The sequence below is a fragment of the Podarcis vaucheri genome (genome assembly GCF_965113315.1).
Source record: "Podarcis vaucheri genome assembly, chromosome: 4".
NCBI lineage: Eukaryota > Metazoa > Chordata > Lepidosauria > Squamata > Lacertidae > Podarcis > Podarcis vaucheri.
The window spans coordinates 73,592,331-73,611,815 of NC_138762.1; the positions used below are offsets into that span (position 1 = coordinate 73,592,331).

The 19,485-nt window shown below is 39.9% G+C and overlaps 1 protein-coding gene across 1 annotated transcript in view; it reads left to right on the forward strand.

The window, feature by feature from the left end:
• PRKX (protein kinase cAMP-dependent X-linked catalytic subunit) overlaps positions 1-19,485 on the forward strand; it is a 57,956-nt gene that overhangs the window by 25,275 nt on the left and 13,196 nt on the right. The window contains exons 2-4 of the mRNA XM_082220138.1: positions 7,330-7,498; positions 10,181-10,444; positions 19,255-19,374. Of these exons, the coding sequence (XP_082076264.1) occupies positions 7,330-7,498; positions 10,181-10,444; positions 19,255-19,374 (553 nt within the window). The remainder of the gene's footprint in view (positions 1-7,329; positions 7,499-10,180; positions 10,445-19,254; positions 19,375-19,485) is intronic.

Below are 19,485 nucleotides of genomic sequence, written 5' to 3' on the forward strand. Positions count from 1 at the left end.
CCGACATTATGTCCCATTATGTCCCCTTCTAGCAACAAGACACACACACACACACACACACACACACACACAAACTGTTCATTGAAATTTCAATGTAGGAAGTGAAATGTTGACACTGACTCTAAGCTGGTTGCCGGATAGTGCTCATAATAGGAACCTTGTGGAATGGAGAGAAGCAGTGGAACATAGTTTTCTCTCAATACAAACTCTATAGAAAGGATAGGGTAGGGTATCCTGGATGCAGTGTCACTCTGTTGCAATCCCAACAAGTTAAAAATCCCCAAAGGGGCATGCTCTACCACAGAATTGGTGTGGGTGGTGATGCCAGGCCCCAATGCAAATCATGTTCTAATGAGGAAAATGAAAGTTACCACAAACTTTGGAAAAAGAAATGCAAGGAGACAATAAGGAATGCCAAATAGAATAAAAGCATAAAGACCGCCAACAAAACACATTTATTTACCATGTGTTAGCATGAGAAGAGCTAAGGAGACAGTTGTACCTTTGAACGATGAGGAAGTCAAAGGTGTGCTAAAGGGGATTGCAGAGAAGCTGAATGAATTATTAGCGACTTTTTTCACAGCAGAAGATGTAGAGCAGATCTGTGCCTGAACTAACATTCTAGGTCTGATCAGTTAAAGCAAACCATGGTGAAGTTCTAGAATTGACAGTCAGTCCAGCTCTCTTTGCTGAGGGGTTATATGGTGTTGAGAGGGTATCCCAAGGGAAGAACCATGCAGAGCAAATTAGAGTAATCCAGTCTAAAAGTTACTTGTGCCAGGATCACGGTGGTTAAGCTGTCTCAGACCAGGAATGGCTGTAGCTGTCTTATCAGCCAAAGCTAGCCAAAGGCACTCCTAACCACTAAGGCCACATGTGCTTCAAATAATAATAATTTTGGGTTCAGGATCACCCCAGACTGTGTACCTGTTCCTTAGTACTAGTAATGCGTGAAAACTTCATTTGGCTTAGTTTATAATGGCAAGTAAGAAACTGCATTCTGACATCCCACAGCACTGTGAACCTGATCAGAGTCTGGCTTCGCAACCATATGACTATGTTATGCAAGACAGTCCCATGGAGATTAGAAATTTGAGTGCTGGGTGGAGGGGGAAGGCAAGGTGAGTAAAAGAAGGCATGCTAAATGCTTTCAGCATCAATGTCTTGCACATTCCTGTGAGCATCAATGCTCTCCACTTAGCTAAAATGGTTACAGTATGTTTAAAGTGTGTTTATTGCAGCACCATCTGTAAAAAAAATAAAAATGACACTAATGCTTGAGGCTTTCAACAAGCATACAATTAAAATCACAAGTTTTGAAAGGTGTGTGAGGGACCATTGTTGTCTCCTACTTTGTCATTAAAGTAGCCACTTTGCTGTAGGCAAATTTAATAACTTCTTGGATGCATTTTCCTCAGAGGAAAATAAGATTTTGTGTAATTGGCTGAAGTCTTCAAGATAAACTCTACAAAAGAGTTTGCTTCTTATATGCTTTTTGTGTGTTAATATTGGCTCAGACACAGACATTTTTTCAGTAGTCAGTATAGCAGTAATAGGTTTGTTTTCAAGACCATGACCTTGTTTGGTCTCTCTCATCAGGCAGAAGGTTGCTTGGTATGGTTGTGCATTCTTGCATGGCTATTGGCTTCTCTTCCACCCCTAGAGGATAGAAAGCAAGGTGGTGTGCCACGTGTCTGAAATAACCTGTCAAATTGTTTCTGCAGATTTATAAATAGGAAAGCTACTTTTATTTAATAGAAGGGTATTAGAACCTTGCTTGGAGCAAGTATTTCAGTATCCATCATTTAGGAATGCTCTGCTGGAAGGATGGTAATACAGTGGTACCTCAGGTTAAGTACTTCATTCGTTCCAGAGGTCCGTTCATGACCTGAAACTGTTCTTAACCTGAAGCACCACTTAAGCTAATGGGGCCTCCTGCTGCTGCCACACCGCCGGAGCATGATTTCTGTTCTCATTCTGAAGCAAAGTTCTTAACCCGAGATACTATTTCTGGGTTAGCGGAGTCTGTAACCTGAAGTGTATGTAACCTGAAGCGTATGTAACCCGAGGTACCACTGTATAACTAGTTGCAAAAGCAAAACTTCATGCCATGGGACTTGTCACAAACATATTCCTATCATGACCATCCCAGAGGGAAGCAAAGGCTGGCATTTACCAGTTGATAGAGCCTGAGATTCCTAATCTCAGGGTCATGGGTTAAAGCCCCATGTTTGGCAAAAGATTCCTGCATTGCAGGGTTTGGACTAGATGACCCAACAGAGTTGCTGTTTTCACTTTGCTCAAAGTGCCAGAAACCATTTTAATCAACCTGTGAGAATTATTGGTTTGCACATTCAGACTCTTGCAAATTAAGAGGCTCACATAAAGTGTCTTGTTTCAAAGGTAAAGGTAAAGGGACCCCTGACCATTAGGTCCAGTCATGGCCGACTCTGGGGTTGCGGCGCTCATCTTGCTTTATTGGCTGAGGGAGCCGGCGTACAGCTTCTGGGTCATGTGGCCAGCATGACTAAGCTGCTTCTGGCGAACCAGAGCAGCGCATGGAAATGCCATTTACCTTCCCGCCGGAGTGGTACCTATTTATCTACTTGCACTTTGACATGCTTTCGAACTGCTAGGTTGGCAGGAGCAGGGACCGAGCAACGGGAGCTCACCCCATCACGGGAATTCGAACCGCCGACCTTCTGATCGGCAAGTCCTAGGCTCTGTGGTTTAACACACAGCGTCACCCGCGTCCCGTGTCTTGTTTTAGTGTTTCCCAAATTACAGAATCCTATAAACATAGGATTGCTGGCATCATTTGACTTTCAGTAATGCACACATATTTCTGCAAATGCTTCTGTAACAAACCTGTATTCCATGTATTTCTCCTATAACAACTTCTTCACACTGCTTTGCTACTATATAATTATTTTTTTACAGTGTCTACTTAACAATTGGCAGCAGAACTACTATGTTTAAAAAGTTGAAATCTTATCTCTTCCACTATTTAAATCTGTAAGGGACTCACAGTGGCATAGATAATTGTTTCAGTTGTGTTACTCAGGTACAGTGTTCACCAAATTATTATTGTGTTGCAAGCCCACCGTGAAAACAAGGTTGTTTACTGGTATCTGCATGCAACGTGACAACAGTATTAAGGGATTTAATCACATGTTCAATTTCCCAGGGTAGTTAGATGACATAGTTGAATATGTTAAGAAGCCTTTTCTGAACGCTGTTTATAGTTCTATGTTTAAATCAAAGCACTGTAGCTCAAGCAGGATGTGATAAGCTACTGCTGTCAAATCAGTTTGCATTTAGCGGGCTTTTTCAGTATTCCATGACTTTGCATGGCTATAGTTTTCCCGTTTGTTTCTTGACAAGTGTGTCAAATAACTCTTTAGCAGTTCTGCATAGAGAGAGATACATTTGTGTGGTCCTGATTTTTATGTAGGTGTAAGGAAGACCACACACCCCTTCATGATGATCTGTCAAGGGTGCAGATTACATGCCCATGATGGAATGCGCTGAAACCAATGATGGAGGCAAAAGTATGCAGTGCCCCCGTCTTCTCTCTGCCACCCCACTTTCTCTGTGACACCCCCTTTTCCTAGCTACCATCACAAAGCTAGACCAAGGGCAACATTTTCTCCCTGGGACCTTAGATTGTACACCTCTGTTTTAAAGCATAACAACTTATTTCTTGGGAGTAGTTGGTATATAGACAACTGTTTTATCATGCATGCATTGTACTTCATTGAAAACCATTTTAAAAGTATACAACTGAGAGAAGCAAGCTAAAAAATTTAAACATGTAGATTCATATAGCAAATCTAAGTTGCATAGCAGGAAATCTTCACCTCAGTATCAGTCTGTGGTGAGATTCTGTTTAATCTTTTATGTTGAAGAGTCTTAATCAGAGTTATGATTTGACTTCATAGGGTGGAGCTTTCCACTTGGGGCTGAAAATGCCATAAGAGTTAAGCTCTTATCCATCTGTCTGTGCAGCTTCACATAGATGTTCCCCCTCTATGTACTTGCATTATAGCTATGGCTAACTGATGATGCTGTATTTTTAAGAATTAATATGTGGGTGGGGTGGAAGATGAATGTGCCCTTTTTAACCTTGACGTTTGCCTCAGGGAAGCTTCTGCTTTCAGCTTCTGTCCTCATTAATTTGAATTGCCTTATTTTAGAGAACAGGATTTTGATGTGCTTCAGAAGATTATAATCACTAGCTTAAATCTTGCATTCAGCATTAATACCTTTTTTAAAAAAGTATTAAAGATCTCACTCTGTGTATGCATAAAAATACAGTATGGCAAGTGTAAAACAAAGAAACTTCCTAATGAGGTAAACAATGGTGTAATAATTTGCTGCTGTATTCTCAGTATGAAGATGGCAAGACAGGAAGTACATTATATGACATCCCCCGGCTTTTTGTGTTATAGTGAGTGCTATAAGTACAGAATACATCCATAATTTCCTATGAATTTATTTTCAAACCAAGACTTTTGTCCTCTGTCTATTCCATCTGTTTTAGGGTTTCCAAAAGTGGTTGATATTGACTCCCTGGGGACAGTGGGACTGGGCAGGGGATGAAATGGGGGTGGAGTGTTAAAAAGGGCATGGGGTAGAAAAGAAGTATACTGTGAAAATTTTAATTAGGAACTATGAGCCTTGGAAATAGAGGGCAAGGGCATGTACAAAAGGAACCTCTATCTTCTATCTCATTAGGGAAGACGAAAAATACGGTATCATTATTTTCACTTGGTTTACTTCCATATATATGTGCATGTGTATGTAAAACACAGACATTTTTATTGGTGATTGGTGATTAATAAATGTTAATTATAGATAGATGGATAGATAGATATTTCTTGACTATTTCATGTACATTCCTAAGAATTTGGGTTGAGGTTGATGACAACTTTACAAGCTCATCAATGGGTCATTGAGTCTAAGAAGTTTGGCAAGCCAGAACTAGGCTTTATTTCCGACACATTGCTACAGTCCAAGAAAAGAGATGGCAGTATTTATTGATTTTATTAAATTTTTATGCTACCCTTCATCCAAAAATCACAGGGCAGTTTACAGCATAAAAGTACAAAATGTAAATACAAAATACATAATAAAAGCAAGCAAACAGAAAAACCAAAAGAACAATTCCACAAACACATTTAAGAGTCCATAGATTGTTTAATCAGTCAAAGGCCTGATTATGGAGGAACTTTTTCTGCCTGATGCCAGAACCGGGTGCTGAATCATTTAATGTGATCAGGTTTCTGCACAGAGCAGCTTGTCTGTGGTTCCACTTGAAACCGCCACTACATTGCTATTTGTATGAATCAGGGTTTACTCTACTCATAACTAGGAAACATACCTCATTGTGATATGGACTCTCAAGTGCTTTTAAATTAGAATGCTTAGATCTTTCCTGCTTTGCTCCTAGTTTGGTTTTGTACCTCTTCAACTGATAACCTTATCCTTGGTATTAAGTGCTCTGTAGACAGCTAGCTGTTTTCAAATGGAATGCATCTCACTTCAGAAGCATGCCTCTTGAGTTTCTTAGCTAGCGAAAGAGAGTCATAGGCTGCTCTGTGTTTATAACAGTGTGCTGCTCATCCACTTGAATGCTTGCTAACTAAATCCAACGGCAGATTTTCTTTGTCTCTCTGTGTGTCTTTTTAATGCTGGTGTACAGAAGCTGTTCCATCTGCTCCTCCTTAAATTAATTGGATTTGTTGAGAGAATTGTGAAGAAAGTGAAAAATAACCAAGGGATATTGCCCTGCAAGTGATACTGAGGATGGATATCCAATCTATGTGCAATATATGTTTGACATGGGAAATAATAGTCTGAGGACTGTGAAGAGGGTTATGGCAGCTTGGCCCCCCAAATGCAGTCCTAGCTGCCACTAGGGCCAGACCATAGCAGCTCAGTGAGGAATTAACATCTGGCTGTTGGCCCATCTTGCAGCAATAAGAGCATAGGAAAAGCCTGCTGGATTAGCCAGTAGTCCATCTAGTCCAGCGTGCTTTCCTCACAACATCCAACCAGATTCCTGTGTGAAGCTCACAAGCAGCACCTGAGCTCAGCAGCATACTTTCCACTGGTGGTTCCCAGCAGCTCATATTCAGAGACATGCTGCCTCCAACAGTGGAGGTATTTCCAGGCTGCTGAGTGGCAGTTGGACTGGGAGGAAAGCTTTTATATGCATTTGCCCTACATTACTAACAGTTGTGCTACTAGCTGTTTCATTGTGTTTTAGATATTTTGTAAGCTGCTGCAAGGACTTCAGTTAACAAGCAGGGTATAAATATTCAAATGCACAATGTCTTGCAATGTTTTTTTTCATTTTCATCAGACTCCACAAAATTCTTAATTCCAGATAGACAATATAAAATATATGCAATGTGCAACTTTACTCTGAGCAACAGTTTCTAGAGTGAGAGAGAAAACATAATGGTTGCATCTAGCTCTTCTCATTTCTGATCCCTCCCTGCTGCTGCAACACTCCTTCCCGTACAGAAAGAGGAACACAGATTTTTGTGCAGACAAAGCCACCCTGTGTGCTTGTCAGCATGCTGATAACTAGCCTGACCAGAGAGAAAGTTAAAAAGCACTTCAGGTACCTCTTCTTACTATGAACAGTAAGCAAGAGAAATAGGGTTAGATACATTCTAGCTATTATAGAGGTCTATTGATCACAAACCCAGCATTTAAAATGCCCCAACATCTCCAAAGAGGACTAGGAATGAGTCCTGTCAAAAACCCTGGAGAGCTGCTACCGATAAGTGTAAATTGGGGGTATTGCCAACTTAGTCCCTTCCAGATGTTTTGGACTATATCGGCCCTAGTCAGTACAGCCAATAACATGGGTGATGGGAGTTATAGTCCACAACATCTGATGGTCTGCTTGTCTACTCCTGATGTGGATGCACCAGTGGTCCAACCTGGTATACAGTAGCTTCTTAGGTATCTGATATGCTCACATCCATTCACAAACCCAAAACCTAGGGAAGGGCACTGATCAGTAGAGGTATCTGAAGGAAGGGCTGTAGCCACTGTTGATGGAGGGGGGGGGGTAAAGAGTTCTTTGCCTTGATTTCTGTAGATGTGACAGAGTGGGTGGAGCTGACTGTTTAGCCTGTTCCCTGTTAAAATTGTCATGAAGTATTTAGGATTAGAAGGGCCAAAGCTATGAAGGAATATATAATGTCTACCTCTTGCTTTTATATTGATTTGTTGCATTTATGCATTCCTTATACATCTTAACTGCAAGATAATGTTCTTTGCAACTGACACATTTTGCTCTTTAATTTTCAGGGACAGGTACTTTTGGGCGGGTTCATCTGGTGAAAGAGAAATCGGCCAAATGCTACTTTGCATTGAAAGTAATGAGCATTCCGGATGTCATTCGACTAAAACAAGAACAGCATGTGCACAATGAAAAAGCGGTCTTGAAAGAAGTGAATCATCCATTTCTGATCAGATTGTAAGCTCTCTTCTCTCCCACTCCCCCCCCCCTTTTATAGCTTTTGTGGCATAAGGTTCAATTCTAGCATTCAATCCCTCGTCAGTTTGGATTAATTCAAAGTCTTTTGGGTGGCAAATGCTACACTTGTATTATACACAATATTGTGTTCATATTTTTTAAAGGGGGGAAATAATCTAGAAAAGCTAGGAAACAAAATGTGTTACGGAAAAATTATTTGATGGAGAACTGCTCCTTGGAACATGCACAACATGGTGTAGTAGTCGTGCCTGCCTGTTATGTGTTTGATTCCACTTCAGAATGTTCCATTGTCTTTTTACTAAGGCACAAGTCATCACAAACTGCACCAACAGCTGTCGTGGTTAAGCAAGCAAGCAAACAAAAACTATAATAGGGGGAGAATATACCATAGGTGGTGACATATTAATGGAAGCTGCCACCCTTCAAATTAGGGTGATTCCCATAGCTATTAACGATGTGGTCTTGTATGCTAATTATTCAAATACGTCTACTTCTACAGTGTTCCAGAGATCCCCCAACCTTCTTGAACATATTTTGGGGTGGGGTGGGGGTGAACAGAGTGCTGCAGAAAGAAGGGGGAATCAGTGCATTCAAGGCAGAATTTTATTCATCTCTCACAGTCTGTGATGCATCTCTGACAAATCATAAGCTCATTTTTGGTCATGCATCCCTATGTTCTTTCATGTGTTTAATAGAGCAACCTAAGAGTTGTTGATAGCCTTTATTGGCAAAGAAAGGACTTTGGTTCTACCCTGACCCCAGAGGAAATGTGGCAGCTGTCCATGGAGGACTTTAATATTGTCCATTGCACTTGCTGGTGGTACAGTGGGTTTAACATGCCACTCTGTTTCCCTGCGTTTGAAAACTGCATGAAATCTGATCCTTGTGTATATGCTTCATTGCTTGCTTTGAATATCTTGTGGTAAAGGGTGGAGTAATGCATGCCACCGGAAATGTCAGCATTTCACTGAAAACTGATAGGAACAGAAGGGGTGTGGATACGTATTGCAAAAGTAATTTCGACATAGCAAGATTGCTTCCTGATAAGGCAAAGGGAAGGAAGGGAATACAAAGCAAACCCAGTTAAAATGAAAAGGTCCTGTCCAGTGTTCAAGTAAAGACTCCCAAGTTAATTAAACCAGGGGGAAATGAACGCATTAATTCTGAGCTCACCACAGCTAGTTTTTCAAGACAACCTGTTAAGCAATTATGGGTGAAAGAGTTTTGAAAGAGGTACAGTGGCAAGAGAAAACATAAAGCAGAGAAGCACCTGATGACTGAAGAGTTATAGGATTGTTTCTAGTGGACAGCTTTGTGCCAGCAGAAAGCACATCCACTAGGAACCTCAAGCAAACAGAACTCATACCAGATGGTGCATCCTGTTTTTACTCATTCCATTATAGCTGCTGCACCCCTGAAAAATTGTTCCTGAAGATTGGGAGACCATCACACAACAGACTAGGGTAGAGCACAAAGTGCTACCATAGGTAGGTAGGACCAGCAAAAAAAGGTGTGTCCTACCTTGCGCTTTATGCTAGCAAAAAGTGGATATAACCTGTATCAGGGGCATTGAACCTGTACCTGCTTGCTTTCTCTCCCCTCCCAGTATATCGCTTTTTATTTACATGTCAATAAGTTTCCCAGGTTAAAGAGCAGCAAGGATGAAAATTACTTCTTAATTAACAAAGTATAGAAATTCCTCAGGCCAGAAAAATAAAAATAAATGATCTTTTCTCAATGCAATCTACTACTAATAATAATCCACTTCCAAATGTTTGCACAAAGCCTTACAAAACAAATTCCAGGATGGTTCACACAAGAAGAATAAAAGCAAATCTAAAAACAGATACAGTAAAACAGATTGATAGATTAATGTATATAAGCAACATAAAAACGAGTCACAAATAAAAAAAATGCAATTTAGATCTAGAGCAGATTATAATGAAATGTTAGAGGAAAGAAATGTGCATTGTCTGGGTGTTGTGACTGAAATGCCCCTTCTGCGCTAGCTGCTGCTTTTGCTGCTGCTGCTGTTATTATTTTGTTTTGTTTTTACTTTTACTTTTATATGCCATTTATTTGCCAAAATGGCTTAAAAGCAGTATACAACTACATGATCAATTCCTTGGCAATGACACCTAAAGAATGGCCTCAAAATTCCTTAGCAGTCTGTTACTTTTAGGTCTTTCCCCTGTTTATACTGGTGTGGCACTTCATTTGTGATGCCAAAATGCACAGGCAATTAACCCATAGCTGTAATTCAACCCTGTCTAAACCAACTGATAATATTCACAGACCTGCCATGTGTGACGTTTCCCCCCAAATCCCCCAGCTGCTTTTTGCTGTGGCTGTGTGGAGCTTCTCTTCCATTTTGAGCTGTGATGTATCTATCAACCCACAGGAGCTCCATGAGTCAGTTGAGGTCTAGTGTCGGGACCTCCACAAATGCCGAAAATATCTTGAGGGGTTTCAGGCCTTGGGTGGCAGAACAGTTTCTCATGACCACGCTGCTGAGCTTGTGCTTCACTACATCTTCTGTTTTGAATAGTGGAAGTTCTTCATTCATATTTTGAACCCTTAAAAAACAAATAAATCATTTTATGCTTTTCTGACAAGTTGTTCTCTTAGTATTTTTTTAAACACGTATCTCTTTCGTTGCAGATTTTGGACTTACCATGATGAACGCTTTCTATATATGCTGATGGAATATGTACCTGGGGGTGAACTTTTTAGTTATCTGCGCAACATGGGACGCTTTAATAACAGCACTGGACTGTTTTACTCTGCAGAGATTATTTGTGCAATAGAATATCTTCACTCAAAAGAAATTGTTTACAGAGACTTAAAGCCTGAAAATATTTTATTAGACAAAGAGGGGCATATAAAACTCACCGATTTTGGATTTGCTAAAAAGCTGGTTGATAGGTAAGCTCTTTTTTTAACTGATATTTTATTTTACTTTATTATTTTGGGGGGTATGCAAGTATGATGGGAAGAGGGCAGAGAATGAAATTTTGAACATGACTAGTGGTACCAACCATGATTAACATTTTCAATTTTTAGTCTGCTTGGTTAACTGCTGTACATACATGCAACATGGATTAAAATGTATGTATGTATATTTATTAAGAAGTTTTCACATAGCATGAGAAAGATAACAAAGTAGGCTCCAACCGACCTTCTGTGGCAGAGCATTCAATAATCAGGGTACCACTAGAGTAACATGTCTTGCAAATCCTCAGAGAGATTTTTTTAACTTAATTTTTTTAAAAAAATAAATTATATACTACACTTTCTGCCAAAGAAGCCGAGGTTAGTAAGTACATCTGTGATACAACAATTAAAATTAAGATGTATTTAAAAACATAAACATCTAAAAACAATAAGCACAGTAAATCGTTAGATGAATGAGGTATTATTATTATTAATCACATTTAAAGTTTTCTAGGCTTGCCCTCAAGTTCACATATCTTACCTGGCAATAGGATCTTCCCCAACAATGTTAAAGAACTGTTGGCACTCAGGTACATATTACTGTATTAAATAGAGTACTGGTTAGATTTAAGATGTTGATATAAACTGGTACCTTCTCATGGTGTGGAAATCATGCCTTGGTTCTTGCTGCTGTTATTATTTATTATTATTATTCCTGAAAACCAAAAATACTTCTATTCCCATCTAAAAACTTCTAATGCACAAGCCAAGTATATTTGTACATATATGAAAACAGCAATTACCGTAATTTGTGGGTGAATAAGAAGTAGTTTTGAACAAATGATGAGGGAATATGAAAGGGAGACAAAAGAGACTGCAGTTCAAAAACAATGTAAGTATACACAAGATGGGTAGCTGTTTCATTTTGTGCTTACAACTCACCCTCACCACTGTTTTATGTAACAGGGAAAAATCTGAATATCTTTACTGCCTTCTGTAAAGATCCATTCAGTATAAATACCCCTCTTGTGAAGGTTATCCTGAGACTCGTGTGTGTGTGTGTGTGTGTGTGTGTGTGTGTGTGTGTAATCTCCACACTGCCCAGCTCACCTCTTGTGAGCACATGTGCTTTAATGTATACTTTCCTTTCACCTTAAAAATCTGTAGAAGAGCAGAAGCGCTCCCTGATCTCCAAAATTAGTATGAGAGGCTTGGGAAAACAGCAAAATGAATTGCTGTCTCCCAAACCCCTCTAAGCCCTCTTCTCCAGGTCAAGGTTGGGGGAAGGGGTGATGAGCTTGTCCTCACAATCATGTTGGGTCACAAATGTCTCAGATGCTTAGAGAAACATTGCAGAAGACCAGCACCTGTCTACCCTTCCTTGGTGAGAAAAATACAAATTTGCTCTCCAGGCCCATCCATTAACTTCTATGGATGCAGGTTAAAAATATTGACCAACAATTATTGCTAAAGCTTAGTGAAATTGGCTCACTTAGTTTAATACCTTAAATATGCAGTCCTACAAAAGCTACACATTTTTCAGCCTTGCTTCTTTCCCTGCTACTGAAATCAGTCAGTGTAAAGTGCTTTTCCTTATTCTTATTCTGGATAAGGCAGTGTGCATATGATTCCGGGTTATCTGCTATCCAGACAATACAGTGCTTATATTTGGCAGTAGCTTGCCCTAAAAACATTACATGAAATCTAGATGTTCAAAATCTAAATTTTTTCAGTCTGATTCGTTAGGCAAAAAAAAAAAAAATGATACCTGTCTCTTTAAATTTTTAACTAGCATTCTTTTTTATGGAGGAATGATTGGTATTGCAATGCTAAGCTAGATGGAATGAGAAAGAAAAAGGTTTACATACTGCAAATTACTGACAATCTTTTGGAGTTATTTGGGAAATATATGTTGCAACAGAGTGGTTTGATCTGTGTTCTCTTGTTTGTTTGCGTCTCTGAAGTTGGCCTTGCAACTGCAGAGAGTTTTAATGTTTGTTTTTATCTGTTGTGCAGAAGTCACAACTTGTCGTCAGCTTCCTGGAATGTTTGCATTCGGATTTTCAAGTATAAGCATGGGAAAAAATTGCTGTATCTTCCATAGAAAGTTGTGTTGGTACTGGTTACAATATTACTTTTGGTAGTGGTGAGCAGATTATGCCTTCATTAGGAAGTCAGTTTTACTGTTGACTCCAATGCATGCCAAACAAGGCTTGTAAAATATCGCCAGGTTGCAGGTAGCCAGATTCTGAGTCAACTTGTACTCCAGAAATGAATGAGGATTGCCTCTGTATCCTAATGAGGAGGCAGCAAGTCTTCATTAGATAGATACTTTTTAAAGTAAAATACTATACAGGTATTAATCTATACCCAGTTACATTTGAGGACAAGCATTGCTTACAAAAGGTCTGGTTAGAGATAGAGGATATGAAGCTGTTGGCTGTGATCCACCCAGAGTCGAGCATTTATAACCCTTTCCCCCCCAGTAAGAGTTAAGTGCATTCTTTAATCAATGGGATTTACAAGGGCTTAATGTTTGGCTGGATCACAGCTTTTGTGGGATGTTGACAGTGCATGTATGCTCCTCAGTATTAACCACATTCAAAATGTAAATACAGTGGTATCTCGGTTTACAAACTTAATCCATTCTGGGAGTCTGTTCCTAAACCGAAACAGTTCTTAAACCAAGGTGCGCTTTCCCATATGAGGCCTCCTGCCCCTGGTGGCCTTCCACTATTTGGATTCCATTCTTAGACCAAGGAAAAGTTCTCAAACTGGGACACTATTTCCGAGTTTGTAAGCCAAATCATTCTTAAACCGGACTCTTCTTAAACCGAGGTACCACTGTAGTCCATAACTCCCCATCCCATACTCTATAAGGTGTTTCGTCTCCCATGTATCATCAGTGAGCTTAGAAGTATACTATCTGACAAGGGAAGATCTAAAGTGAAATACTGGGTGTTTAAGTTTACTTGCAAGTTTACCTTCAGTTCTTCCAGGAGAAGATGAGCATTACAGGCATACTTACCTAAAAGGCAGACTTCCCACCACTACTGGTCCTCTTCAGCATCATGAGGCTGCTGGAGAGAACTCTTTTAAGGCTACCCTGTCCTCACAGTGACCAGCCACATGCTTATGGGAAGCACAGTAGGAGAACCAGAGTTCAGTAGTACTTGTGATTCCCAGAAACTGGTATTCAGAGGCATCCTTCATCCAACAGTGGAGGTGGAACATAGCCATCATGGCTAGTAGCTTTTGAAAACCTTGTTTATAAATTGAAAAATACTTGCATACCGAAATTTCATTTTTTGAAAAATCAAAACAGTTTACAACAACGGTTATGCAATTAAAAAAACACACAAAAAAGATCACCAGCTTACTATTATGGGAAACGTTTTTCTCAATTTTCTCCATCAGCCTGGCAGTAGAGAAAAGTTTTCAGCAGAAGTCTGAAGGTTAATATGGAAAGTTGCTGCTGAATCTGTATTGGAAGAGCATTCCATGAGAGTGGACCGCTAGCATTGAAAGCTGGATCCAGTTCCTCACCCCTTCTATAGATGGAGAAGAGACACTTTATATTATCAGAAAAGAAGCATTCACATTATTATTCGTATTTGTTGAGGTCAAATGAGCCTCACTAATTCAAGTAAAGCTCCTACAAATGATCTCATTGATTCAGCTGGGATATAGTGCCTTTGCTCTGTGTGCAAGGATTCTTCAGCAGCCCAAAATGTTATGGAAACTGCTACTTGAAAGCAGAAAGTTTGAAAATGACTTCTGTAGCTTTTAGTTTGAATGTTAATACAATCTTGATTGGAGACTATATTAAACTGAAGGTACAATGTGAAAGTTCTACACCTGTGGTCCACATTCTTGCCCACCCTCTCACCAGAGCTGAGTGTTTTCATAGCCCTCTGGTGAGAGCAAGAGAGGACCCGTAACTTTCTTCTGTAGCTTAGGGCTGGGAAAGGGAACCTCCTGTGGAAGCACAAAGTCAGGCAGTGGAGCTAAATGGAAGGCTTGCTGTAATGCAACTGAAAATAGAAATAAATCTATTTTAGTCCTATGTGAGAAAGAGCCACCAACTATTAGGCTGTGTGTGTGTGTTAAGTAAAACCATTGCTCATTATTACAAGGTCAAGCTCCTGGATAATCTGCCTTGTTGTGTTATCCTTTGTGCAACAGTCATGACTCAGTGTCTCTTGGGCATCTTCCGTCTTTATGCTTAGTGTGATTTACTGGGGAACTGAGGGGGATTAAGTAGGAGGACAGATGACTACAGAGCAGTTGGTGCTTGATTCATGCTGATAACAGATTGCGGTGTGTGTGTGTTTTTAAGGTTATGAGTGCCACAGTGTTTACAGAAGCAAAGGCGACTTTACTCTCTGGGTGAAATGCCATCCAGCAGATAGGCCCTAGGTTATGAATGGCCTGTCAAAAGCTAAGCTGTCTCTCTACCTGGAGGCTGAAACCATCCCCTGCTCACAGTTGCAGTCTTCCATGTATTTTCATGAAAGTAAACCCACTAAACACAGAGAGACAGGGTTATTAGGTGAACAAGCCAATGATTGCTCTATTAATCATTGATGGTTGAGACACTGGCTGAAGATTGATAGAACACAGAAAGGACCCGTGACACATTCACAACACTGTAAGCCCACCTTGGCAACAGATGCGACCAAGTCTTGCTCACCGCTTCCACTTATACACATGGGAAAAGTTCACAAGGTATTATTTTCCTGTGATCCAAGTCTTGCAGTACTGACTACCCAGCATCTGGCCATGAGAATGGACTGGATATGGGACAGTTCATTTAATCCATATAAGGCTCAGATAAGGCTAGCCAGCAGGTTTTGTGACTTGCAGTAGTGGCTTCAGCTGATGCAGAGCATAGTGTCCTCATGGGGTTGGATTGCAGAGAGCACATTGCACCTGTTAATTGGCTCCCCATGCATGCACACACATGCCTGCCTATGAACTGCTTGTGTACTAAATGTTGCAGATACTATCACCTCTCTGATTTTACACTGCAGGATTTAAAAGCTAGCTGATTCTTGACTGTAGATGAAGATATGTGGGGGTTCACATTTCCGTTTCCCCTCCTTGACATGGCAAGTGTTTTAGCATCCTTGGGCAAAAAGGATGAGAAGGAGCTCCAGCTCATCCTCTGCAGAGGAAGACAGTGGGTTGGGGATTGTGCCTATAGTTGCATGGGGCTTCAGAGGGCTCAGTGCAAATATGAAAAGGACTCCTCTCCCCTTTCCAGCTGCAAGCTACAGAGGAATGGTGCAGCTGGAAGTTTTAGTAACAGAGGGTGCAGAACATCTAGATGAGACAGCACCGAAACAACTCTGTTTCCCTCCTGCAGCTCCAAAAGATTGGGCTGAAGAGGAGAGCAAGACATAGCCCCTTCTTCCAGTGGAGCACAAGGCTACAGACTAAGGAAACAATGCTCTGTATATTAACCTGGGAGAACGCCCCACTGGACACCATGGGAGTAATGTTTGAATAGACTTGTAGTCAAAACCTATGGACCCTTGAAGATGGATGTGCTTAATGACTGCTTTGGATTTTTCAAAAAAATATCCTAGAGACTTGCTAAGTTCAGGCTTTGAAGCTATATTTAAGTGCTGCAAGACTGCTTTGTTTTATTTGGCATGCTTTTTTGGGGAGGTGGGTGTTAAGCAGCGACAGGGTAATTTTAATCCTGATCATCTATTTTGCTGTTTAATATTTTATTGATGTATTGAGTTTTGAATTTAGTGTTGCTATTGGGCTGAAGCTCTTAGGATGAAAGGAAGTAAAAAAAAAAAAATCCAATAAGAGGGACTTTTTTTGTTTTTTCAAACATGAGGAAACAATGTATCATAAATTCAGAACACTTCATTCCTTCTAATTTGAATATACAGTTTTCCAGGATGGATGGATTTTAAGTGAAGCGTGGTTTATATCCAGATTTAAATTGCCAAGCAAAAATGCTCATCTAAATACTGTACTTGATTTAAATCGTTTTTTTGTTTTTGTTTTTGCAATATCCTTATTTTATTTGAAGCATGTTACTAGCCAGTTGCTGGAATAACTAAAAAATGATTGTTTGTAAATACCGTATTTTTCGCCCTATAGGACCCACCAGCCCATAGGACGCACCTAGTTTTTTTTTGGGGGGGGAATAAAGAAAAAAAAAATCCCCCTCAGCCGCAGGGCTGGGGTGGGGGAAGCCCGAGCTTTTAAAAATGCACCTACCGTAGTTTTTAGAGGAGAAAAGGATATCTGCCCAAAGCACGGGGTGCTTTGCTTCAGCGCGCCCTGCGCTCTGGGCAGCAGGCTGCTATCCGCAGCCTAGGGAACCTGGAGAGTGAGAAAGGTCGGTGCACACCAACCCCTCTCGCTCTGCAAGCTTCAGCGAAAGCCTGCATTCACCCCATAGGACGCACACAGATTTCCTCTTCATTTTTGGAGGGGAAAAGGTGCGTCCTATAGGGCAAAAAATACGGTAAATATAGCCTAAGTACAGACATTTTAAAAAAAATTTCAGGAAGCATTTAAAGTAAACTTTCCTGGATTATTGTTAATTTTAACTCATTTTTAATTTTTTGCACCTCTTTTATAACTTCTTGCTACACAGCTTAGAAACTACAGTAGTAAGCGGTATATAAATTGTTGAAGTAAGTAAATGCAACCTTAGAAGTAGGCTTGAAAACCTTTGGTAAAGCATCCCACATGAATTGTAGAATTATTGCCTCAAAAAAAGAGACCAGGTATATTTGGTCTTTGGTTTTGGTACACTCAGGAATATCAAGTGTGATTGTTCATTGGGACAGCTTTTAACTCATATTAAACTGGGATAAATTCCTATAGAAAACTTGGAATGGTAGAGTGCATTATCCTCTGGGACCTCTAACTTAGCTCCTGTGTAGCATATAAGAGAGTTGTAAATCCAGGGTTGTTTCTAGCTTCAAATAAGTATTTTAAAGGGATTAGTGATTGGCCTTTGGCTACTTTTTGCAACGGAGAATGGGGTTTTTTTATGCAGCATGTGTTTGATCTCTAAAACTTTTAAAAAGGAGCTTGCCTTGTATAAATTCACATGGTCCACTTACATTGTGACAAAAGTCTTCATATGCATGGTGTATTTATTGGCAGCTGTGATCGGTTGAGTAGATCTTGTAGACGACAGATTACTATAACAGTGTCAGTAAGAATAGGTAGCCAATGTAAATACCCTCCAGATGCTGTTGGACTACAGTTCCCATCAATCCTGACCAGTGTCCATGCTGACTATGGCTGATGGGATGTGGAGTCCCAGCAACATCCAGAACACACCATATTGCCCATTCCTGCAGTTCTTATTAAAGTATCCTACCCAGTGTACAAGCATTAGTGCTGCTATGATTTCCTGTTTTCAAAAGTTGATTTTGAACTTCGTATTGAAGAGTGATATGAAGTTCAAAAGTGCAGAAGTTGATAAACTTCTAGTGAGGAGTTGATGTTGTGCCTTAAAAAGGCAGACTTGATCACTAGCTTTCTCATAAAGGAGGAGACCCACAATAGAGTATATAGATGGTCTTTTCAAAATCTGTCAGTTATCTAGATCAGGGAGCTTCCTGAACCTTGGTCAGACAAGCTCAAAGATTTCACAGATCCTTGTTTCCAGTTTCCCTGAGCTTCCTTGGGTTTGTCCTTGGCTCCCTATAGCATTAAAAGTATCCTTGTTTGCACAACTCCAGTGTAAATTACCTTTTTCTGGAACTAAAGTAAATTGAACCTACCAACAGAGAAATGCTCTCAAAATCTGTTTGATTGGCTTTTCTATTCCAGTAAAAGATTCTCCCTCATTAAAACAGACACGTGTGGCCAAAAAGCAGCTTTGTAAGTGGATTTGGTGTATATTTTGAAGTGGAGAATAACACCAGGTGTGCGGTTATGCTCATTTTGTCATTCATACACTCACTATCAACGGGACACATTCCTATTCCATACTAGATATTTGCAAATTTGGCTACATCATTGATTAAGATAGTTATCATATATATATTTTCTTCTTGTGCTAAGTCAAGGTCTTCTCTCTTTTTTTGCAAATTTTGTTCAAAATACCTAGCTTAACCTATTCAATACTTACTAGTGTAGCAACCGGTTAGGAATCTGATTGGGCAGAATGGTCTTGTGGCCAAAGGTTTGGTAAATAAAATGTGAAATCCCTGGGATAAAATCAGTACCATTTGGTTCTGGGTGCACTGTTATCCCTGAGCTGTGACCAAGCATTTGTGGCCATTTTGCTTAAGCCTCCTGCTTCAGGTGATAAATTGGAGTTCTTTAAAGTGCTCTGCTTAGTCTGTGAGAGTTGCTGCCCACTTGCTTTCATTGTGGAGTATAAACATTTAGGAGCTTCTAGTTGCCTTACATTAAAGGAAATTCTAATTGTATTCACTAAGTGTTCACTTCATTTATTTATCTTTTTGTAATCTTTTATATACTGTCATCCATAACAATACCAAGGTGGTTTACAACCTTTAAAAAAACCAAATAAACAAAAATGTAAAACTAATATAAGCAGCATTACAATAAATACAAATAAATTCAGTAACCAGAACAGTTCTCAGAGCCTCATCAATTTTATAATAGGTTATGCTGTTTATATGGTATTGGAATGTGGCTGTGATTCTTCTATAACTTTAAACATGCTGAACTGTTTCTGATTACAAGCCTTTAGGTCTTGGGTAGCCCAGTTTCAATGAAAGCTTAATCCATCACAAATATGAAATGTAATTTTAGCTTCCTGTTCCTTGTTATTTTTTTCTTAGGACATGGACACTCTGTGGGACCCCAGAATATCTTGCCCCAGAAGTCATACAGAGTAAAGGTCACGGAAGAGCAGTAGATTGGTGGGCCCTCGGCATTCTGATATTTGAGATGCTGTCTGGGTAAGTTGAATGGGGAATATAGAATTAAGTGAAGTACAGATATTTTTCGTTTTCTCACAGTGAACTAATATGGAAAATCTGGTTCTTTTACATGTCCCAGCATTGCTTTCG